The sequence below is a fragment of the Manis pentadactyla genome, chromosome 10 (assembly GCF_030020395.1).
Source record: "Manis pentadactyla isolate mManPen7 chromosome 10, mManPen7.hap1, whole genome shotgun sequence".
In the NCBI taxonomy this organism is placed as follows: Eukaryota; Metazoa; Chordata; class Mammalia; order Pholidota; family Manidae; genus Manis; species Manis pentadactyla.
Genome location: NC_080028.1, coordinates 105,384,334 through 105,408,833, shown reverse-complemented (window position 1 = coordinate 105,408,833; position 24,500 = coordinate 105,384,334). Strand labels below are relative to the sequence as shown.

The 24,500-nt window shown below is 45.2% G+C and overlaps 2 protein-coding genes across 2 annotated transcripts; both read left to right on the top strand.

Annotated features, from left to right (window-relative positions):
* The first annotated feature begins 1,909 nt into the window (after positions 1 to 1,909).
* Positions 1,910 to 3,765, top strand: CCDC184 (coiled-coil domain containing 184). The gene has a single exon (XM_036904747.2). The coding sequence runs from the start codon at positions 2,843 to 2,845 to the stop codon at positions 3,425 to 3,427; it is 585 nt and encodes a 194-aa protein (XP_036760642.1). The 5' UTR covers positions 1,910 to 2,842; the 3' UTR covers positions 3,428 to 3,765.
* Positions 3,481 to 19,283, top strand: LOC118922205 (olfactory receptor 10AD1). The gene is given in 7 exon segments (XM_057488008.1): positions 3,481 to 3,634; positions 6,548 to 6,683; positions 17,981 to 18,032; positions 18,035 to 18,359; positions 18,362 to 18,596; positions 18,598 to 18,818; positions 18,821 to 19,283. Coding segments are annotated over 7 exon segments (1,170 nt in total). The 3' UTR covers positions 18,868 to 19,283.
* Positions 19,284 to 24,500: the final 5,217 nt, after the last annotated feature.

Genomic DNA, 24,500 nt, shown 5'->3' with positions numbered 1-24,500 from the left:
CCCTCAAATGTCTGACCTGGAATTTGACTGGATGGGTCACATCCCTGATTCCGGCATCTGTTCCCCAGGTTCTTATGTGCCTCTCCAATAACTCCCCCTCCCTCTAGACTCAGACCCCTATACCATCAGCAGACTTCATGCCAGCACTTCTGGGCAGCACGATGTAACCTTATGTGGAAAGCCTTGGGATATGTGGTATCCTCAACTATATATAGTGGCAAAGGGCATTGTGTGCTGGCATAACCCGGCTCCTACTGTCTGGGGGCTGTGTTTAATGTAAAGTTAAGGCTAAGATGCGAGGCCCTATACTGGGGACAGGGTCAGTCCTTGTAGGTAGAAGGTAGGGACCCTCCCGAAGAGTGAGGAAGCTGGCAACATGAAATCGTCCATGCGAAGTTGGGTTAAGAGATGTGAAGTAAAAGGCTCAGGTGACAAGCCCTGGAAGTTGCCTTTTCTGGCCAATGCAGAGCTGTCCGGGGATGGAACAGCAGGTTGAACTTGTAAGCCCCGAGAACATGCTTGCTGTAGTACGGTCAGAAATTCATGCTGTGTAAGCCTGGCTGTTTTTTTATGTCTTGTCTCTGTTTCTAGTTTTCCTGTAGTACTTTTGGTAAGGTCTTTTTGTAAAACCAGCTCATTTCATCTGTGCTTAGGGAAAAGCATTTCTGTCTTCTGAACTTCAGGAGTGACCTATGGGGAGCATGGCTGAGGGAGGAGTGAAGATAGCCAAGGTGAAAGCACCGCACAGTTTTGGAAGGAAGGAAGGAGCAAGCAAGTAGGATTGAGTCATTTGTTTTCTAAGATACAATGCCAAAGGGTTTTTAACTTGTTCATACATTTGTTTTGGGAAGTCACATTTTTTATGGCTGCAGAGTACTTGGTTATATCAACACCGTCTTAAATATTCTGCTGGTTAGAAAATTTCCTAATTTCTATTTTAATAGCAGTAAGACAGGCATAGGCCAAACAGGTCTTTAGTGCCTCCCCCACCCACACCAGTTTCTCTGCCTCAGCCCCACTCTTCATCACTAGAGTATGAAGCCAGAGAAATTCCAAGATAATTCATTTGCTTCACTGAACCCCTAGTAAACAAAACACCCATACCCAGCTCTCCCCCATCTTGAAGTGGCAGTTTGCTTCTCTTCCCAGGGTTTTCTCCTCATGAACTTCTTTTTTGGTTTCTGACCTCTTGGCTTCTCCAATCTACGAAGGTTGTTATTGTTTGCTTCCCAATCCAAGGTCATCTGTCCTTACATTAAATTCAATTTTTCTTCCTCCTCATCCCCTGCTACTGCAGCCCTCAAGTAGGGAAAGGAGTGGTCACAAAGGTTGAGACACTCAGTGTCTGTCTGTACATTGGCACTGGGCCTGCGGAGGGGGGACTGGCCGCACAGTTTCCCGGTCCACCCCTCCCACACATTGCCAACAGTTCACCCTTTCATCTGTGAGCTGATGCACAGTGCTGTTGAGTTAGCAGCAGTATTAGAGATTGTCCAGTCCAGTCCCCAACACATCAGGAAAATGACTTTAGTCAAGGTCTTTGAATGAATAGGTAGGTGGCAGAAACAAAATCTAATTCAGGTCTCCTAAAATATACGACGGTGTGGACTGGGGAGTTGTGGGTGGGGGAATAGGACGTAAAGCCTCGCTTCTTTTTAAAGAAGTCATTCAGCAAATGTACCAGGCATTTCCTTCCTGCTTGCCCGGCACTATTTTAGGTGCTGGGAATTCCGTGATGGAGGGCGCAGAGGATAGAAACCTTTGCCCTTAGGAAGCTTTCCTTCCCAAAACTTCAGTACGTGGCCTCACCGTCCTGGGAAAACTCCCCGTGCCCTGGGTAGGACCAGCGGGGTCTCAGCCGGGAGGGAGTCACTTCCTTTGTCAGCTCCCGTGCTGTCTACAGGGCTGACAGGCCGCAGGAGCCGACGCGAGGCGGAGCCCGCCGAGCCCCTCCAGCCCGCGCGCCGCCGACGCCGGCGGGCCAGCTCCAGGGCGCTGCGCCCCGCCCCGTCTGCGACCGCTAGAGGCGGCCGCACCGGCCCGCTTCCCGGCGCCCGGCTGCAGGACGCGGCAGCGAGGCCCGGCCCACCGCGCTCTCCGGAGGGCGGCTGCCGGCGGGAAACGCCCGCCACGCAGTGGCGCGAAGGGTCCGGTGCCGGGACTGGCGGAGGGCTGCCCTCTCCCGGGCCGGGGGTTTGCGCAGCCGACCCTCGCTCACGCTTCCCTGTTAAACACCGCAACCACCCTCTCCGCAGCCTCAGCGGAGCCGCCGCAGCGTCCCGCCCAGGCGCCCCGCCCGCGAGCCCGACGCCTGGGCCCCACTGCAGCTTCCCACGCGGCCTCTCCTCTCTTCCTCACTTCCTGGTTGCCATGGAGACATACGTCATCTACGTGGTGCGCGTCGCCTTGGAAACGGGGGCATCCGCGGCTGAGAGGCCCGCCCCTGCCGCCTCAGGCACGCTCGCGGGCGCTGCCGGTCAATGGCAGGGGGGAGTCCCGATCCGGATCCGCTGCCGGCCGCGGCTTCGATCCGGGCTCCTTCCTCCGAGAGCGCTTCTGTGAACAGGGTGCCGGCGCGCACTGCTGCCCGCGGGGCCCGGGGGGCGGCGCGGACCCGGGCGCGATTGCGGACGTGAGGCGGGGCAGGCGCTTCTGCCCCCGGCGAGCCGAGAGACGCCGGCCGGGACTCTCGCCGGGTCCTCGGCCCGCCGGCTGGTCCCGGCCTTCCGCGATCCCGACCGCGCCCTCCGCCGGGGACTCGCCTCCTCTCGTCGGCTCCCTCCCCTCCCGGCCCCTTCCTCACCCGGAGGCCGGGCTGGACAGGACCCGCTGCTGCCATTCAATGGAGGACGGTTTGCTGGAGATCATGACCAAGGACGGCGGCGACATGCCGGCACCTCTGGAAGTGTCCACCGTGCCGGCCGTGGGGGACGTGCTCTCCGGGGAGTACAACGGCGGGATGAAGGAACTGATGGAGCACCTGAAGGCCCAGCTGCAGGCCCTGTTTGAGGACGTGAGGGCCATGCGGGGGGCCCTGGATGAGCAGGCCTCCCACATCCAGGTGCTCTCAGACGACGTGTGCGCCAACCAGCGGGCCATCGTCTCCATGTGCCAGATTATGACCACCGCGCCCCGCCAGGGAGGCCTGGGCGTGGTCGGCGGCAAGGGGAGTCTCCCAGGCGCCCCCCGAGAGCCCGAAACGCCTTCTCCCGGGATCGGGGACAGCGGTTTGCTGGGTCGCGATCCTGAGGACGAGGAGGACGACCAAGAGGAGAAGGCGATGCCCTGCTCTGCCACACCCACTAGTCACTGCGAGCGCCCGGAGAGCCCCTGCGCTGCTCTCCTGGCGGGGGACGGGCCACTTGTGGAGCCCCTGGATCTGCCCGACATCACTCTGCTGCAGCTGGAGGGCGAGGCCTCTCTGTGAGGGGACTCCGAAGGGGCACGACTGTCCCGGGCTGCCATTGGGTTTCCAAGCGCATGACGCGAGGGACTGGAACGGCGCGGTGCAGCAATGCTGCTCTCAGACCGCTGCGCCCGTGGGTCAGGCAGAGAGATTCCCTGGAGGAAGGACTTTGGGAGCATCACAAATTCTTTCTGCCTAACCAAGGGAGATGTAGCAAACTGCGGAAAGGTGAGGTTCCGGGGAGAGGAAGCACCCATCTCTGGACCGCCGTCCATCCCCTATCCTGCCCATTTTTCCCTCCCCAGGCAGCAAGAGAACTCCTGACTTGTGTAAATAAAATTCTGCTTTTTCTATTCTGACAAAGGACTAACCTAGGACTATGGCAAATACTCTTTAACGATTTACCTAGAAATTAAGGAATTTGGGGGTATTCTGTTCTGGCAACAGGAAATTTACCCTTCTGCTGAAATCCAAGATGTTGAGCGCTCTGCAGAAGCCTCTACCCCTCACAGATCTCTGCGGCTGCTGATTGGTAAAGGAAGCTTGAGGAGGGAACTCCAGCCCTAGAAATCTGTGTGAATGGGGGTTCCAAGGGCCCCTGGACTGGGAGGAGCTGGCTGTGAATGTGCATGAAGACGTAATAGCTCAGCCACTAGGATTTTGCATGCAGAGCGGATTCTGCCTTGTCATCCCTTCAACTGGGATTGCTTTATCCACTCGCTGGGGCTTAAAGAACAAAGAGCCCAGTTCACAGGCAGAGACTTGGGGGGTGCTCAGCCGCACCCCTCCAGATATAGGGGATATCTGAGGGACTCTTGGGGGCCGCAGCCAAAAACTCTCTCTCTCCTCGCTACACCTGCTTAACTTCAGTTCCTTTTCCTGTCGAAATGTCCCTACCTGCTGCCTCTCGGTGTTGCCTCCATAACGTCTTGTGTGTGTTATGTGTGCCAACTTGTGTAGTAGTGTGTGAGCCCTGAGGGGCAGGGCTTGTGGCTCTGGTGTTAGGTTTAGGGGGCTTCAGATCCTTCTGAGAGTTCCAGGCTATCATGGCGCTTTCCCCTCTCCTTTCCTCTTATCCCCCACAACCAGGGCATGGAGCATGTGGCTGTCCTGAGGTTCCTAAATGATATGCCTCCCTCCCAGCTCAAGTGGTGACTTTGTGTGCCCTTCCTCTTCCTCTGTGTACTCCTTCTTAATGCTTTCCTTGGTGTTAACCTTAATAAAGAGGTGTCATCTCCCCTCCTTGCTGAGTGGTACTAGTGGATGGCAGGGTGGGGCTTCTGGGCCCGCTGCACGGACCAGAGCTTAGTGGTAACTGCAGGGACCATGCCTTCCCTCCTCTCCCCTTGCCTCCAGCTCTAATGAGTCGACCATCTGTGTCCTGGTTGGGACACGCACTGCCAGTTCTACCCATTTCTTTCCCAGCTGTTCTGGACCTGGACCTCAAGCTGGACTGGTGAAGTAGAGGGTAGCGCTGTGACGCCCAAACAAACAAGGGATTTTAGTAGCTACAACTCCAGATGTGCAAGAGACTTCTTTTCAGGGAAGCACTTGGCCTCGGGAGATGATTCCCAAATCTAAGTCCTGGAATGGCAGGCATGACACCTGTTCCAAGGGAGGGCTTGCGAGGGGGCACTGTTCAGGAGGGATTGCCTGGGATCTCTGGGAGCAGAGTGACACATCACAAAGAAACCACAGTAACTGCCTCAGGCCCTGGTGGAGAATGCTGGTAAGGAGATCCCCATGGAGCTCAGACTGACAGCAGCTCTACTCTGCTCCCCAGCACTGGAGATTTCCTGAGGCCACCCCAAATGGATTTGGGAAAAGAATGAGTTGGGGTGCTGTGTGTGTGCAGCCAGGAGCTGGAAACAGCACCGGAGTCACAGATCTGGGCTTGAATCACAGTCCAGCACTGCCTGAGGCTTGATTTCCTGCTTGAGACCTAGTTACTGCATGTAAAATCGGGACAAGAAGTTGTCGGGGAGAAAAATATCTAAGACCCCGTAGGACATGTTGTGCAAAGGTTTTTTTCTTATAGTTCTCTTGTGATGGGGACAGGTGAGGGGTGGTGGTGGTGGTTGTGGTGACTGACATCGCTGGAAAAACAGAACTCGGAAGATTAGGAGCTTTCTTTTTATATAGTGCTTCCCTATTTAAAGAACTCTTATCCCTCAGGATAGTCAAGTCAATGGGGATGATGAGATTCCCAAGATGACATAAATGTCATACAGCTTTTCTTGATGTGGGAGCAAAAACATTTTTGTCATATATGTCATGCAGCTATGGGCCAAAAAGGCCTTGGGGGCCAGACCTGTGCATCTAGGATGACCAGAGGAAGCCTTGGATGTGCAGTGGTTGGTGAATGTGTTCTGGGGCCCCAGAGAGGGCAGCAACAGTATATTAACGGGGAAATGCCCCTGAGGGCTGGGTAATAGGCTCCTGTGCCAGTTCCAGCATTCAGCACCAGTAACAACAGCTGTCAGTAGGCGCAGACGGGGTGTCAGACACTGTACCCAATTTTACCTCCCAACAATTGTATGAAGTAGGAACTATTATTTTCACCTAACAGTTCCACAGGCTCGAAGATTTGCTCAAGGTCACACAGCTAGTACTTGGCAGAGTCAGGACTTAGACCCTGGCTTCTGACTTAAAAAGCCTTAGATCGGATCCCCTCTGCTAACTGCTCTATTGTTTGGGTCTTCAGAGAAGGAGATCCCTTTGTCCCTGATCAAAAGTCTAAGAGTTCTGAAAAAGAAACGCTGTTAGATTTAGTCACTTTTCATCTTCTCAACTTGAACAGGAAATTGCAGTTCAGTTTTGCTTAGTGACCTTTCTCAGAGGCCAGTGGATGGTAATACAATAGTGGCACAAAGAAGATGGCCTTCCGGACCTGCTCCTTGAGAGGAAGAAGCCAGTGCTCCCGGATAGTCCCTGATACACCTTGTTTCTTGTGTCTCTTTCCTATTACCTTTAACTCAGATTCTTCAGTCTGACATGAATCCCATTGACATGATGGTCTGGTTGACAGAAAGGTCTGGTTGAGCCCTTTCACCCTTGACTGCATTTCAGTTCTCCTTCTTATGCTCACTGTCCTAAATGTGTCATAAGTTTCTCACCTAGTCCCTCCCACAAATTCTCTAGCTATTGCTCCCACATCAAGAAAGCTCCAACTGCCCCAGAAGGAGCACTTGCACCGGCATCTCACAGGGGGCCGACAAAGTCTCTTCCTCCCACCCAGCTCCGCTCTTCTGTTTATCCTTTCGGATGCTCCTCAGAAGTGAGTTTCAGATGAGATTCCTAACCTGGGACTCATGACAAGGTCACTGCTGAACTTCAGGGGGCCATGGCCTCATGAAATTAAAATGCAGAATCATGCAAATTCTCCAGAGAGAGGCTCCACTATTTCAACTTAATATTTAAAGGTAGGAATTAGGTTAAAAAAAAAATCAGTGACACTTTTTAACTTGAAAACTACCAAAGAAGAAATGACTGTGCTTGAGCTGGGACTGTATGGAGTAGGCAATACACCCTTGCCTTCAGGGGCCTCCAGAGTATTTCCTACACTTAACTGAAATCTTCACATAAATCTGATTATTCAAAAAATTCAAATTACATTGAGAACCACTGGAATGTGCTAAAAATCCTGTTTCCCATTACTTCCAAGTATTCTAGTACTTGGAGTTTGCTGGAGCACTGCTGGTATGTACAGGTGAGAGGGTTCCCTCCACAAGTCTGGGCTGCACTTTATGTAACACAACACTGCGTGTGACTTACCCAGCTCTTGGTTTCCTGCAGGCTTGTCTCTCATCAGGGGTAGCTCTTAATCTCAAAGTGAAATACATATACCTTCATAGAATAAGCAACTTTAGCCTGGTACATCTAACATTTTTTCTAGAGAAATAGTTATTTCTCTAAGAGATGCAACTGAGCTCCGACGTAAATATGCAGTTTCATGTAGCCTCCTCACCAGCACAAGGTATTGTCCCCTCTTCATGTATGTAATGCAAAGGCCCACCTAGAAGTTTCCCCACAACTAAGGAGCAGTTCTTTCTCAAATATATTTAGGTTTATACTATTTGTAAGACAGGAAAACTGCTTACATCTTTGAAAAGAGTTTTCCTAAGCATCTCACCCCATCTACATGCCTAGTAGAAATTCAGTCAAGATACTCTATAAGAAATGATAAATACAAAAGGAGTATTCTTGAATCTTTTATCTCAGCTGCCCTCCTGCATCCCCCTTTTCTAGATTGTCACCAGAAAGTGAATTCCCTCATAGAAACACAGCCTTTCTGCTTGGAAGCACTGTACTTAACGCAGGAAGGTTGCTTTGTATGCTGTAATGCTGTAATGGTGCCACCTGGCGAGGACTTGGGACATTACAAGGGGACCCTCAGGGTGAATTGATGGTTTTCACTTCAGCAATTCCTGCCAGACGCTTAGTAAAGGCCTGGCTGTCAGCCAAATAGCGGGTGACGAGACAGAAGGGAAAGCTGAGCAAATAGCAAATAGAATGTACCTGAAGAATATAAACACTAATTGCAATAAACTCCTAACTGGTCTCCCCTAGCCTCTCACACATCTAAAATCCTGAAGATTAATCTTCCTAAACCACAGCTCTGAACATTCATTTTCCTCAGAGATCTACATCATGTCCCCATTACATGTAAATAAAATCCAGTGGTTGGGGGGGAGTCTGGTCCTCCCCAGTAAGGCCCTGGCATACTTTTTACCCATGCATTTCATTTCCAGGTACTTTTTCTAGCCACCATCCCATCATTTGGAAACCCAAATCAGCCAGCCAGCTGGAAATGATTCCCAAGGGTACCCCAGCTCTGTGGATATGTGGGCTGGGTGAGAACCCCCAACAGCCCATTTATCTTAGTCATTCTTCCCAAGTGCAGTCAGGTGAGAACCTCTCCTCCAGAAAAGGGACTACTGCACCTGGGTCACCCGCACCAGCTTCCATGGGCGTCCAGCAAAGCTGCTTTTTCCTCTCCCTCTCTTATGCTACCTTTAAGTGGGAAATCCCCAGAAATCATATGCAAAAACTTTTCATTATAAATTTGTGCTTTTATTTCTAGGAATTGGGTTCATAGCATTCACTGAATTCTTAAAGGGGCCTATAAAGACAAAAAGGTTAGCAAACCCTATAGTTAGAATATGCTATTCACCATTCCCCAGAAATGCCTGTTTTCTTACATCTCATCCCTTGCTCATTCTCTTTACTCTTCACACTTCATTCCATCTCTGCAAGTTGGAATCCTACCAGTTCTTCAAGGCCCTTCTCAAAGGCTACTTCTTTCATGAAGCCTTTCCTAATGTGATCTTGTTTTCCTTTAAAGGTCCAAATCTTTTTGTTTGTATTTCTTTTGAGGACAAGTACATTTTTTCCTTGCTTCTGTTATCCCTTATGTGCTTGTTATTCCCCCTCACCGATTATGAATATCTTGAGAGCTGGAACTGCTTCCTCATGTTTATAGTCTCTGAAATACGTTATTTTAGTGACTGTAAGCCATCATCTATTGTGTGGCACATCATTATTTTAGGTACTATTAAGAAAGAAAAAATACTGCCAATTAAATAATCACTATGCTTTCTTATCAATTATATTTTAAATTTTTACTCAGTTAAAGAGCTCATTTAGACTTATTTAGAAATAGAACATTTTTATATGACTACAATGTACACAAATATAACTGAAAGTCATTATGGTATTCCTACACAATTCTTTCACACTGAATCTAACGTTTCTGAGTTAGTTTTTGACTCAAAGTTGTTGATGTTATGTTGCCAAGTTTTTATGTTTTGGGGGTCATTTTGAGCGTTAGTGAAGCAGCATTTCTTAAAAAGAGAGCTTCACTGCTATCTGTGGGAATTTCTTCCAGGCCACACACCTCATTCTGCAAGTTCTGCAGTGGGGACTTTTTTGACCTTGCCAGAAAATGTTCAACAAAGATGTTCATTCAGACAACTAGGACTAATATTTCCTTAAATTGTCCTTAAATAGTTAATTGACTGAAACTTCAAGGGATTGTAGATTTCTAGGCATGCCACCTAGAATAGCAACAAGGCCCAGGAATGTGCAAGAATGATAACTATGTTCTGACTTTGCCGCTCAGCCAGCAGTAATCATCAGCTGACATTGATGATCAAGTACAAGGCATACCCCCTTCAGAGACATTAAAATGTGAGGGGAAAGTGTGTCTGGAGTTGATGAAATCAGTAGTAAAGGACCTTTCTCCTAATAGGCAGAAAATAAGTGTTTCACTGAGTCAAATCTATAAATGAAAAACTTACATGATTTTAGAGCTGGAAAAAAATAACCATCTCTTAGAATCTTCAAAAATGTTATTGTCGAAAAAAACCTTAGTGATGATCATATAACCATTTTATATATAACTCAGATGTCTGAAGAGATTACCAGGCCTCTTAGAATCTGATCAAATTTGGCCCAAATTCAAATTCCAAAATCTGGCAATTCCATAGCATTCTACAGAATTTTTGCAATGCTCTGTGGTTTATTTTGCTTTTGCTTCCCTCTGCATGCACACCCCTGAGTCCATGCAAACTGCCTCAGTTTGACTCCTTATCAACTCTGACACATGCAGCAGCCTTTTCGGTGGCTTCAATAAGAAATATAACCCTACTGGACATTTAAAGATACATACTATAGAGTTGAGTGAAAAAAAAAATAGAGGGAGAAAATCATAAAGAAAGTTCCCACTGGGGAGTTCATGCCTTTCACAGGCTCCTCCACCTTATCCTTCCTGTGCTCTCTTCCTCCTCTTGCCTGCTCCATATAACAAGCAAATTCTCTTATTTTGAGAAAAATAGTTTCTCTCATGTTTAGTCCCCTGGGTGGGGAAAATTTACCTTATTTCTACTGCAAGTACTTTATGAAAAATATAGTCTCCTTCTAAGAGGATTTATAGTGAATAAATGTTTTACCATTGCATATAACTAACAAAATAGATGGGATGACATGCCCAAGGCTGCATAGTTAATGACAACAGAGAACTAGAACCCTGTTTGTCTGAATTATAAACCAGTGTTGTACTTTTTCCCATTAAGTTGTACTGCAACTTACTCTGCTCTAAGTGGTTACAATATGCTATAGGAAGCTTATAGTGCTTGGACTTTGAGAATAAAAAGGGGAAGTCAAAGTTCCTTGAGGAGGTGAATAAAGTTTGATGCAAGGAGGGAATCCAAGAAGGGAACCGTGACTAAGTCAATCTGCTGGCAGGCATTCGCCAATTGACTGCCTGTTATGTGTCATGGCAGGTGGCAGGCACAGGGGCAGACTCCGGGAAGTCATGGTCCCTGCCCTTAAGGTGCTCACAGTCTAATGATGAGCAAATGATATGTTCTTGAACTGAGACAGAGTGCTTCTCTGAAGATTGAAGGGAAAATCTGTTTTCTGTGAGCACTGTCAGCTGAATTAAGAGCACTTCAGTGTGCTGTGCACTAGGGGTGGGGATGAGAAGATAAAATGGAAAGGACAAAAGTAAAAAAAAAAATGAAGAGAAAACCTACAAGATTTCATTCTAGAGAGAACATCTATTATGACATTGGAAGGAAGGCAGTAGCGGAGGAGGCATTCCCTGGACAAGGTAAGTAGAAAGGGGTTGGGAAAAAAAGTGCATGCGGCCTCTACACTGGTACACAAAGTATAGGTAATATACAAATAGAACTTAAGATTTTATACAATGAGAAAAATAAAAGCTCACCGATATAAAGACACTTGGTAGGATGGGACTCATGCTTGGAATATGGCAGTGAAAAAGGGTACAGTACATTGTTTCTAAGAAACAGAACTGGGTACTGATGTGCAACTGGAAGGATTACCAGTCATATTATACACTGTACACTTTTGGGGAACCTGCTTCTGGGACAGAAGCAGCTTCTTTGCTGTGATCTACAGAAAGTCAGCCCTTGCCCTCAGCATTTACAGGATTCAGAAAGGAAAGGAGGGGAGAAAAGAGCAGGGAGGGAAGGAAGGAAAGAGACGAAAGGAAGTGGGAATAAAATAAGAGCAAATGATAAAAGGAAAGTCAGAGTAGCATGAGGGGAATGTCAATTTAATGTAATATAATCCTTCATAAGGAAGATTGAATGGCAGAGCAGAGATGCAATTCTGGATCAAATTCTGACCCACAAAGATGGAATTGATTAGTGAAATGGGAGTGAAGGAAATCTTCAGAGAAAGTAACTGCCATTTTTGTTCCTCTTGATAGCCAAAGATATACGGTGGTGTGTCCAGGGCTATGGGAAGCCTGTCTAAATACAGTTAAAAGATATGATTTTCATAGCCTGAGACTCCATGGGACTCCATGGAGGGGAAAAGTTTAAGGAAGATGGGATTTTCTTAAGAATGTAGTTCAGTCAATGCAATTACTTGGTAGTCCAATGAAGAGGAATGGATAGAATGACTATAGGGACCTCACTAATGAGCTTGGATTTAGAGATGGCAGGCAGAGAGCAGGCATAACAAAGAGAATAGTCCACATTCTTCAACACTTTTGAAAGCACAAACCATAGGCAAAAACTGAGGAATCTGATTGTTAAACAGTGAAAGATTTATATTCTATAAAGGGCATAATGGACAAAGTTAGCAGGCAGATGGCAAAATGAAGGAAATACTTGCTTTGTCTAAGACTGATGGTGATATATTATCCTAGAATATAAATGGAATTTCTGCAAATGAACAGGGAGAATACAGCAACCCAACAGAAAAAAGATGCAAAACATATCAATAGGCAATTTACGGAATAGGAAAAAGCTAATATGCATGTGAAAATCTGATCAAAATCATTAGTAATCAAATGCAAATTAAACTAACAATGAGATATCTGTTCATACCTCTCAAACCATCAAAAATTAGAAATCTAGGTAATTACAAATGAAACCACGGATGTGGAAATACAGAATCTTGCAGTGCTGCAAGACTGGTTCTATCACTTCTGGAAAGCAATCTGGCATGACTTGGACCCATTAAATAGATGCATACCCTGTACCCCATAAATTCTTCTCCTAAGTAATATAAAACAAATTCTTTACAAGTCCAGAAGAGGACAAAAATGGGAATGTTCATTACAGGGTTATTTGTAGTGGCATGGTGTTGGGGACAATGTGGATGTTCATTACTGGAGGAGTGGAAAGGTACAATACGGTGAGTGCACATCATAGAGTGCTAGGCATTGATGTGAAGAAACAGATTAAATATTAGCATCCAGCAATGAGGATGGAGATGAAAAACAGTGCTTAGTGAAAAAAGTAAGATACAGAATGAAACCTATAACTTAATAGCTTTGTAGTAATAACTATTTTCCATATACACATTTAAATAGGAATATGTACATTAAGCACATTGGGAAGTTGCCTATTGTGTGGAGGGGATGAGAGTTGAGATAAAGGGTGTTAAGACAGATTAAAGAAATAAAGACATAAAACAAGAGAGCCTTTCCTTGCAAGGACCAAGATGGTGTATCATAAACTGAAGAGTATGATTAACTGAGTCCTTTGTGGAACAAAAACTGTAAAACAAAACATAGCAAAACACAAACACAAATATATTAGCACCTAGAATACTAGTAAAGGAGCTCCTGGAAGAGGAAAAGCTGAAACGAGGAGGAAAAACTTGCAAAAATATTGACAGTGAAATGGGCCTGTTATTCCCAACAAGAAATACAAGGAACAGATAAGTCTGATGCTCAGGGCACACAGGGTGCTTGCTGTTTACAGCTGGAAGGGAGAAAGTAATATTTTTGGAGGTATACTTTATTTCATTTAATCCTCAAAGCCACATTAAAGTAGATACTATCTTATTTAAGACGTTTTGGTTGCAAGAAAAAGAAACCCATCTGTAATAGTATTGAAGAAAAAAGGAGTTTATGATAAGAATGCAAGGTTATCTCACAAAACTCAAGTGCAAAAATGCAGTTGGTCTCCAAGGCTAACCAAAACCCAGGCAGCCATTGTCTCAAGTTCTTTCTCTGGAGACACGGTCTTTTTTTTTTTTGGTATCATTAATATACACTTACATGAGCAACATTGTGGTTACTAGATTCCCCCCATTATCAAGTCCCCACCACATACCCCATTACAGTTACTGTCCATCAGCATAGTAAGATGCTATAGAATCAGTACTTGTCTTCTCTGTGCTATACTGCCTTCCCTGTGGCCCCACCCTCTACATTATGTGTGCTAATCATAATGCCCCTTTTCCCCCTATCCCTCCCTTCCCACCCATCCTCCCCAGTCCCTTTCCCTTTGGTAACTGTTAGTCTATTCTTGGGTTATGTGAGTCTGCTGCTGTTTTGTTCCTTCAGTTTTTTCTTTGTTCTTATACTCCACAGATAAGTGAAATCATTTGATACTTGTCTTTCTCCACCTGGCTTATTTCACTGAGCATAATACCCTCTAGTTCCATCCATGTTGTTGCAAATGGTAGGATTTGTTTCCTTCTTATGGTTGAATAATACTCCATTATATATATGTACCACATCTTCTTTATCCATTCATCTACTGATGGACATTTAGGTTGCTTCCATTTCTTGGCTATTGTAAATAGTGCTGCGATAAACATAGGGGTGAATATGTCGTTCTCAAACTGGGCTGCTGCATCCTTAGGGTAAATTCCTAGGAGTGGAATTCCTGGGTCAAATGGTATTTCTATTTTGAGTTTTTTTGAGGAACCTCCATACTGCTTTCCACAATGGTTGAACTATTTTACATTCCCACCAGCAGTGTAGGAGGGTTCCCCTTTCTCCACATCCTTGCCAGCATATGTTGTTGTCTGTCTTTTGGATGTTGGCCATCCTAACTGGTGTGAGGTGATATCTCATTGTGGTTTTAATTTGCATATCTCTGATGATTAGTGATGTGGAGCATCTTTTCATGTGCCTGTTGGCCATCTGAATTTCTTCTTTGGAGAACTGTCTGTTCAGCTCCTCTGACCATTTTTTAATTGGATTATTTGCTTTTTGTTTGTTGAGGTGCATGAGCTCTTTATATATTTTGGATGTCAACCCTTTATCGGATCTGTCATTTATGAATATATTCTCCCATACTGTAGGATGCCTTTTTGCTTTATTGGTGGTGTCCTTTGCTGTACAGAAGCTTTTCAGCTTGATATAGTCCCACTTGTTCATTTTTGCTTTTGTTTCCCTTGCCCGGGGAGATATGTTCATGCAGGAGTTGCTCATGTTTATGTCCAAGAGATTTTTGCCTATGTTTTTTTCTAAGAGTTTTATGGTTTCATGACTTATATTCAGGTCTTTGATCCATTTCGAATTTACTTTTGTGTATGGGGTTATACGATCCAGTTTCATTCTCTTACATGTAGCTGTCCAGTTTTGCCAACACCAGCTTGAAATGATTTCTTTAATCCCCAAAATAAGGGATTAGAGATTGCAGAGAAGAAACCAGGTTTCAAGCTGTGAACAATTCAAATTGTGAGAGGTACGTTTTATTTAAAGCATACCTGCAAGATGATAGCCAAGCCTTGCAGCAGGGTGAAGCTTTCTGAAAGGAGAATCTACAGGAGTCAAACAAGGCTAGCGAGTTCAAATACTACTTGGGTGAATCACCACATTCCTAAAACAAACACACTCTACAGAATAAATGAACAAAACAGTGGCACATTATATTTCTTTCCTGTGGTCCTAGCATGCTGGAAAGCAACAGAAACTCTGTGGTTACTGTTGAATATATTTAGTACTGTCCTGCTCATCTTCAGTAATATGACAGGAATCAGAGTCTTACTTTATAACAACACATTTTCCCACCAGTGTCAGGGGTAATAGCACACTTTGTTGATTGTGCTCCTGCGGTCATGGAATGGAGGCCTGTCTCCCTTAACTCACCAGCACTGGGCTTTGAGAATTCCACGTGTTTATCAGCAGAGCTTTTCCCTCTCAGGATCTATCAGACATCACTGTGACTCAGTTTCTCTTCATTATAACCAAAACTCTATGATTTCTATGTTTATAATTTTATGTCCACATATGTGATGATATTACTACTAATAATTGTTAAGGACTTTGAGGGGACTCAGTAAACAGCACTGCTCTTCCCATCTGGTTCTGAATCAACTGAGAAATAAGACAGGGTCTGCAGATGAAGGCTAAAATATCACCTTTTTATTAGCAGCAAAGCAGACATTTGAGCAATTGAACTTCCTGTTGCAGAAGCACAGAGTTAGACACACAGACAGACATATTTCCCCGTAACTGGCAGCACTCTGTAACCACAGAGCCTCCCCAGGCAAGGGTAGAGCCTGTGCTGGGGAAGGCCACTCGCTCTCAAGGGTAAGACAAGAGGAGAGGATAGAACACATGTGCTCAGTCTCTCCTAAAGTCACCAGTCAGGTAAGCCCCTCCGCCTCCTGTGAGATGGTGTGAATGAGGGAGAAGAGAAAGGTCAGGACTGTTACGTTATTACAGTTCCACCCGGGTGGAAGGACACATCAGGAACGTGGAAGGCGGCACCTTCCCTAGCCTACGCCACCCCTAGCAGCACCCAGCACCGCCTTCCCTTACCCGTTAGGTCTGTGGTTAACCGGCATATTCTATATTAAGACAGTCCTACTTCCACCTTCCTGTGGCTGCTTCTCCAATGCAAACCACTCCCTGTTGAGAGGCTCTTGGAACATTTAAAACATTCTGTTTTGATTGAAAATGGTTCTAAAATGGATCAAAACAGTAAGTTACTGACTCTGAAGCCAGTCTAGACCCACAGCTGAAAATTGATTCCCTGTTCTTTGGCAAACTGTGTTCAGCTACATTGTCCAACCCAGCTTAACAGAGATTCTTCTTGAGATTAAATTGCATCATCAAATTACATAATGAATTGGAGGTTCAAATGCCATGATATGTGTGAACTATTTGTAAACTATTGGTAATTTAAATGAGATTACAGACCCTCAAGTCTTGAAATAAGAAACCTGAGGAGTCATGGGTAGTTCTTTCTCTCATCTCTATACATTTGGCAGAAGAAAATCCCATGATCCTCTTCTGGTTTAACAAGGAAATCTCACAAGTATATACAGCTTTCAGAAAACAGAGAGCTATCAATTTAAATATTTCCACAGCCATAACTGAGACCACCATTAAAAATGACATTTTAGAGGTTTAGGTTTAGTTTTACAGCACATAGCAATAATTTCTGATGTCCAATCTTAGAAAATTCTTTGTCAGAAGAATATCTGCAAGCATATGGTTTATGCTGTAGAATAATATGATCTTTATCTGCAGCTAAAAGAGAATGAAGTTTTCTATTTTCTTGCTGGTATTTCTTCAACTAACAGTGAAGAGGGCCTATGATTTCCAACTCAAGGTGCTAAAATTCAATTAGTTAGTACTGAAACAAAATTTAAAATCCTGAAAAGGTCAAATCATGCACTATGAAAAAGTGGGGACAAAAGAAGATTGTTAGCCAATGGAATATGTGATGTGTAAGGATTCAAACCTGTTCTATGAAATGCAGCACACACATAACCTAGTAATGATACTTAATTAAACATTCATCACCTATGGTCCAGATGCCAAAGAACTAAGTTCATCAGACACAGCTTCTCTTTCAGAGTGGCCCACCGGATCAGGCCATCCCCCTGGACCGGTGCATCGTCAAACAGCAGGAGACTGTCTCTTATTTGCCACAGTGATTCAGTGACAAGTGATTCATGACCAGTTGAGACACAGAATGAGGTAGGATGTAATTTTCAGGATATTGACCTATTTATTTACACAACCGCTTGATTGGTTTAAGCCCCAATGGTAGTTAACAAGGCACCAGGTGCCAGGTTTCACAGAATATTCTTTCTGGCACAAAGAGCCACAAATAAGCTTATACTCCTTAGGTCCTAGTGATTCCTTAGGTTGAATTCAGTTCCTTCTTGGACAAGTCTCGGGCTTGTCTGGACTGTAGCTCACTGATTTCTCTTCTGGACCCTGACCTCAGCCCCGACATGTCTACTGGGCCCAGGATTCCAATCCACATCTTGTATTAAACAGTGCTCTCTGACCCTCCCTGCCCTCTCTGGGCCCCTAAAAGGGGGATTTCCAGGGACGAGGTTTAGGAGAGCATCCCAAAGCAGACTATGGTGCTGCCATGCTCCCAGCCGCTGCCCTGACCCATCGGGAAACCACCTAGAGGGAGTCCAGACCTGAGAGGAGCTAAAGGTGGCAGTAGGGGGCTAAGTATCTTCTAAAAGCAAGATAGGCAACTCGAGGTATTTAAAGACAGGGAGAAGAAAAGGGAGTTCAATCAGAGGTAGTAGAATGGCAGACATCCATCACCGAAGAGGAGAACGGAGAGGGAGAAGAAATAATTGAGGAGAGGAGTTAAGTGGAAAGACTAATGGACGGGGAAGGGTGAGAGTGTACGGAGGTGGGAGTGGGAGAAGAGAAACAAAAGAGGAGTGGCTGGCAGAACTGAAAGTTAAAAAGGAATATAGCAACCGTCTGGAAGCATCGTCCACCACTCATTCATCTTGTTCTTCCGGAGCTGGGTTTCGGGCCCTGCTGAGTGCCTTGTGTTACCTGTGCTGCTCCTGTCCTCCGTCTGCAAGCAGGTCCAAGACAGCGCATCTAAGGAGTGGCGGCACAGTGGCAGAGTTTATCCTCGTGTTAACTCTGAGCAGAGCTCTCCTTCCACTCAGGCATCGCTCTTTGCCCTCTTCCTAGCCCTCTACAGCCTTGCCATGGCCAAGAATGGCCTCATCATCCTCATCACCTGGACAGACGCCAGGCTCAACGGCCCCATGTACTTCTTCCTTGGCCACCTGTCCTTCCTGGACGTCTGCTTCATCACCACCACCACCATCCCACAGAGGCTGATCCACCTGGTGGTCGGGAACCACACTCTCTCCTTTGCCTCCTGCTTGACCCAGATGTATCTGGCTTTCAGGGTAGGTGTGGCCGGGTGCATCCTCTTGGCTTTTATGGCCTATGATCCTATGTTGCGGTCTGCCACCCCCTGAGCTATGCCCAGATCATGAGCCGGCAGGTCTGTGTGAAGCTGGTGAGTACTGCCCGGTTATTTGGGCTGACCAATGGCATCTTGCTTGATCACATGACATTTCGTGGTCCATTCTGTAAAGACAAACACATAGGAAACTTCTGTGAGGCCCCCAGAGTGATTGCTCTCTCCTGTCGGGGCCCCCAGCTCAGCCTGAGAACGATCTTTGCCCCTCCCGGCCCCCGTCCTCGGAAGAGCCTCCTCCTCAGGTCTGTAAAAGACCTTCTCTACCTGTGCCTCCCATCTGACTGTGGTCATCTTCTTGTACACCTCAGCCATGTTGTCCTACATGAATCCCCGCAGCACACACGGCCCTGACAAAGACAAGCCTTTCTGCCCCCTCTCCACCATCATCACGCCCATGTGCAACCCTGTCATCTACAGCTTTCGGAACAGGAAATGAAGGGGGCCGTGGTGAGGGCCCTTGGGAGGACCAGCTAGAATCAGGCAGATTCTGTGTAGTGGGAGGACTCCTGGAGGGAAGCTGCCTCCCCTGGCTTGGTCATCCCCTAGACCTTACAAGTGGGAAACTCACTAATTGATAAGCTTCGGAAAAGAGTATTACTGGCTTCATTTCTACCAGCATCAGTCCTGGAAGATCCTATTGAGGTTTAATTCTCATCTATGTGACTTCGCTTCCAGCACAGACTGAGCCTCCCAATCTTCCCTTACTAACACATTTTCATGATTGGAGCGGCGAGTGTAATGAAATGAAGAAGTTTCTCTAAAACTTAGGGAAAGGCAGTATGCTCCTCAAAGGGAAAGACAGCGAAGAAGATGACCAGCCCATTCTTTGCAGAGCATTTTTTTCCAGGGCATAGTCAATTACTAGGAACCCTGGCTTTGAAAAAGGAGCAGTTTGGGAGGCATGAGGGAAGCAAAAGGATGTGTAGACGTTACAAGAAAAGCAATGGGTAGGAGAAATATACTGTCAAGTATATACTCAAAATACTCTAAGAAAGGTCCCCCAAAACATGAAATGATTAATAGGATTGCATCACTTCTCAAAGGTAACAAGAGGTAGAGCCGAATGCCAGTACGTGTGGATCACTAATGCAGAGGGGAGAGGGCAGAGGCAAGAGAAGGTAGTGTGAGGAAAGCACCACGGCCCTAGACTGTGAATGGGAGTGGGAGCTTTAGAACAAAATCTTCTAGTTCTGGAAAACTTCATGTGACATATATAAGAAAATAAAAAGGACAGGTTAACTTACTGAACATTTATTTGCTCCTACTTGAAAATTTTCTTACTAGTCTGGATGTGTATTGTGCAATTTAAATATACCTCTTATTTTTCATGAACACTATTTCCTATCTCTTGTTTAACTAACAATATACTACATTTTCTGAGACCCTTTACTCATATCTCTGTCTTCTTTCTCCTCTATTTCAGTCTCATCATCTAAAGTCAAGAATAAGGGTTTACGGGGGGGATGATTTTCTTCCCTGTGGATATTTGTCAGTGTCTTAAGACATACTTGGTTGTCACAACTAGAGGGGCATGTATGGTACTGGCATCTAGGTAGGTAGAGGCCAGGGATGCTGTGGAACATCCTACAATACCCAGAAGAGCAGCCTTGCTGCCCAATGAAGCAGTATGCAGCTCAGGATGTCAGTAGGGCCTAGGTTGAGTTAACTTGATATAGAGATGACATATGAAATGGGAAGAACCAGGAACGATTAGAGGTACTGCTAGGGGAAGAAAAGAGACAGCGGGAAACCAAGAAGAATTTAGAATACAGAATTCTTTCTGCAAAGCCATTTTCTGTTTGACTGTGGGCAGGATTTCACTGGCACTGCCATGGCAACAATCAATGTAAGGAGTTCTGATAAAACCTTCTCTAAAACCTCTGTGTTTGTCTCCTTCTGAGCCTACCTCTGCTCTTCCAGTTTCCTCACATTATAGGATTTATCCTGAATAATGCCTTTCTATCTGCCAGCCCAGCATGGGCTCCTATTTAAATTCTGACCTTATCTTTTCTTAGTTCAAACCAAACTTCTCCCACCCAGCAGTCATCCTTCCCTTGTTCCCACCAGTCTGGCACCCTGCACAGCTCAGTCCTGTGCCTCGTCACCTCGGCTCACTTGCGGTGGGACTCCTACGAATACCATCTAGTGCAACCTGTGGGCCCACGTGTCCTCTTACAGGAACACTCCCCATAATCTCAACATTTTCTCTCCTTTGCCTCACCAATCTCCTTTTCTCAAGGCTTGTATTCCCCCACCCATATGCTCCACTCATCCTAATTGGTCTGCTTTACAATTCAGGTGTGCTGGATATTTTCTTTTGCCCCTCTAGAACCAAGTACGAATCTTCTCCTTCTGATCTGTAGACAGACTTTTGTTGACTGCATCAAGATTCTTCATTGCCCTCTGCGGTCTACTTGGGTTCAGCTGATAAGAGTTACATGATATGATAGAGGAAGTCAGGACGAGAGTCAATACGGATGTTTATTTTCCTGGCTCCTTCCCTGCTGTCCCAGAGGCCCAGTCGGGTGGCCTTTTCCTACAGCTCTTTCCTTGCCCTTATATGGTGGTGCCTGCTCTCTTTTCCTGAGAACCCATGGTGCTTCACCATCCCTCTCTGATTTTCCGTACTCCTGTCCCCATCATGGTAAGTCCCCTCATTGGTCCTATTTAAGTGTGTCGACTATTTTCTCCCAGCACATTGGCTGACTCAGTAACAGGTACCAGGCGCATATTACCAAACACAAATGGAAAATTTCTCAAAATAGGCTGTATACTATTAAATAAAGCAAATTTCAAAACATTTCAATGATACAGAATCATTCAGACCAAGTTCTCTGATCATAATGTAGTTAAGTTAGAACTCAGTATCCAAAAGTCAACAGGAAAGAAATTCATTTGCTTGGAAATTTCGAACCATGATTCTAAGTAACCTATTTAATTATTCTAACCAAACAAAGAATGAATTCAAGTCCTACCACATGAAATGAGTAATGGGCTTGGAAGTTGTTATGCCCACCCTCACCAATAAGAAAGAAAATAGGGTGAACAAAGTGAGAATCAACAACACTTCTTAGGCCCACCAGAGAACTGATATCACAGGGCGGTCTGCAGCCCCAAAACCTGGGAGGCAGCCGAGCACAGACAATCACAGTTTCCTGAGGTAGAAGCTGGAGCCGGGGCCTGGTAAGAACACTTAAAGGGAAACTGACCAGTTACTGGACACTGAACATGGCTAGATTCAGAGATGAAACTCCTGGGCGCCTGCCCCTTACAGGGTCCCTCATAGTTTCATGAGGTTTACTTTTAGCATCCCCACCAGATTCTCATAATGCAGATCAGAAAAACATCCCCTTGTGCTTTCAGAGAAGGTAGGGAAATGGAAATGTAACCATTCAGAAATAAACCAAGTGAGCTCCTTTCCCCTTAACAGCCTATCCTCAAGGAAAACTATTTTATGAGAACCTCACCAAGATGGAGATGGACTCGAGAAATAAAAAAGCTGGGAAGCACTTGCGAAGGTCACAGTGCAGGAACACAAACTCACTAGAAGACTGAGACCTAATCATACGACTATGGAATGCCCCCCCCCCCACCGCCACATCTTTCATGACATCAGTAGAGGTGGAGGATTTCAAGGATTATAACTGAAAGAACTGCCACCCTCAGTGCCTGAGAATTTTACAAAACCAAAAGAAGACAATAGTCCTCAAGTTAAAGAGGACTTAGCTGTCCCCCAAATATAATATTTGTAAAGGAAAAACACACATGGGGACACAAATAAAATTTCTGAAAATGAAAAACAAAGAAACGTAACAGTCACCTGAATGAAAAGACAGGTTCCCTTTTAGAGAACCCTTCTCATTTTGACAGCTGTTTTCTTAACAATGAAAGTCAAAATATAAAATTTATCTCATATAAAACTCCATAGTAGCAGACTAGAGAGGAGTTGGAATTCAGAGAGAGAGAATACTCCAGCTGGCCTGGCAGAAAGCAAATAACCACACTGTGAACTGCCTGTGGGTGCCATGTGGCAAGGAACTGTGGGCAGACTCTAAGAGCTGAAAACAATACCACAGTGATGACTAGCAAGGAGACAGGTACTTCAGGGCTACAACTGCAAAGAAATAGATTTTTCCAGTAACCAGTGAGCTTGGAAGAGGACCCTGAGCCTCAAATGAAAATTTCAGCCCAGTTGATACATTGATCTCAGTCTGGAGAGACCTTGAGCAGAAGACCTGGCTAACCATACCCAGACTCCTGACCCAAGGAAATTGTAAGATCATAAATCTGTTTTACTTAAGTCACTGAATGTGTGGTAATTTATTCCACAGCAAGACAAAACTACAACGTTTTTAAAATTCTAAGAGAATTCTATGGCAAAATGTATGACATTAAATCTGCTAACACAGATGAATGGAAAATTGCTACAAAATACTATTATCCAGAACTGAGTGAAGAAGGAATATGAAACATGATCATACCTATAACCATCTAATTAAATCCACAGTTAAAAAAATATTTCTATAAATAAACAGCCAGACATGTGACTTAAGGCAAATACTGTGAATAAAAGAAATAAATTCTAATTTTAGATATATTAGAAAAAGAGGCAAACACTTTGATTATTTTAAATGATACCATTCATACCAAACTTGAAAAAGACTAAATAAAATGTGATACCAAAACTTGAGAGAGACAAACTAAACTAATCTCACTCAGAAACACAATTTAAAAATTCCTTCTAAAGAATTGTGTCCTACAGTGTTATAAAGATGTAACTTGCATCATGAAAAAAATATAATATGTCTCAATAATCCAAAGATGATTTAATATCAGAAGATGAGTTAATATAAATCCCTACATTAACAGATGGATGAAGAAAAACAAATGATCATCTCAAGAGATTCAGAAGAGCATCTATTTTATTGAAAATTCACACCTACATAAAGGAAAAAGAACACACCTCTCAGCAGACCAGGAATAGAAATGAACTGAAGCTATCAAGTGAATATACATCAGAAATCTATAAGAAACATCATCCTTAATAGTAAAACATTAAAATTACCTTAAATCATAAGCAAGCCTAGGGTAACTATTATCCCTACCTTTATTCAAGATTGTACTAAAGATTCTTGACAGTACAATTAAGCAAAAGAATTAGATAAATGGTACAAGAATTGAAAATGAAAAAATTATAGTTACAGATAATATGATTATCTTCTTAGAAAACTGAAAGAATGTGAAGATAATTTATTAAAATTAGTAGAATTTAATGAGGTTAGTGAATACAAAATCAATTTACAACAATCAAATTACATTTGCATATGCCAGCAAACAAAGCAGAAAGCTAAATTCTGAAGATTTCATTTGAAATAGTATCCAAAATATAAAGTACATAGGACACAGTGAGATATGATTTCACATCAGTAGAATGGCTTTTATCAGCAGGTCAAGAAATAACAAGTGTTGGTGAGGATATGGAGAAAGGGGAGCCCTCTACTCTGTGGGTGGGAATGTAAATTTGTCCAGCCAATGTGGAAAAGAGTATGGAGGTTCACACAGTTGGTCTGTCTTCCTTCTTATCCTAAAAAGGACACCGATGTCAGAGCCCTCAACAGCCTGTGCCTGGGCAGGATGGGCCTTGTCATGGACAAGCAGGGTGTAGTCAGCTCACTGTGGCCATGCATCAGACTGAGACATGGTCCCCAGGCCACAGGCCAGCTGTGGACACACATCCTCCCTGTCCTGGGGTCAGTGTCCTGGACCCCCTTTGGACTCCCTTCCCTTGGGCAGAGGCGGCTCTGAGGCAGCCTGGACTCACTTCCCCTCTCGCAGCCACCTGGGCTTGACCTTGTACAGCCTGAAGAAGTGGACAGGGACATCCTCGAGCTGGCAGGCCTCTCTGATGAAGTGTAGTATGGCCTCCTTGGGGCTCTGGCCCCGCTACTCGCGGTACATGGTGGGACCATGCCTGAGGATGTAGGTGCTGCCCATCTTGGCGACGATCTGAGGGGGTATCACAGGCCTGTAGGGCTCTGCCTGCTCCCCCATCCCCCTGCCCTGTCCTGGCCCTCAGCCTGTCCTCACTGGGCAGGGGGAAGGCTCTC

Excerpts from the sequence above, each read along its gene's own strand:
- CCDC184 (XM_036904747.2), top strand. The coding sequence starts at position 2,843 with ATGGAGGACGGTTTGCTGGAGATCATGACCAAGGACGGCGGCGACATG.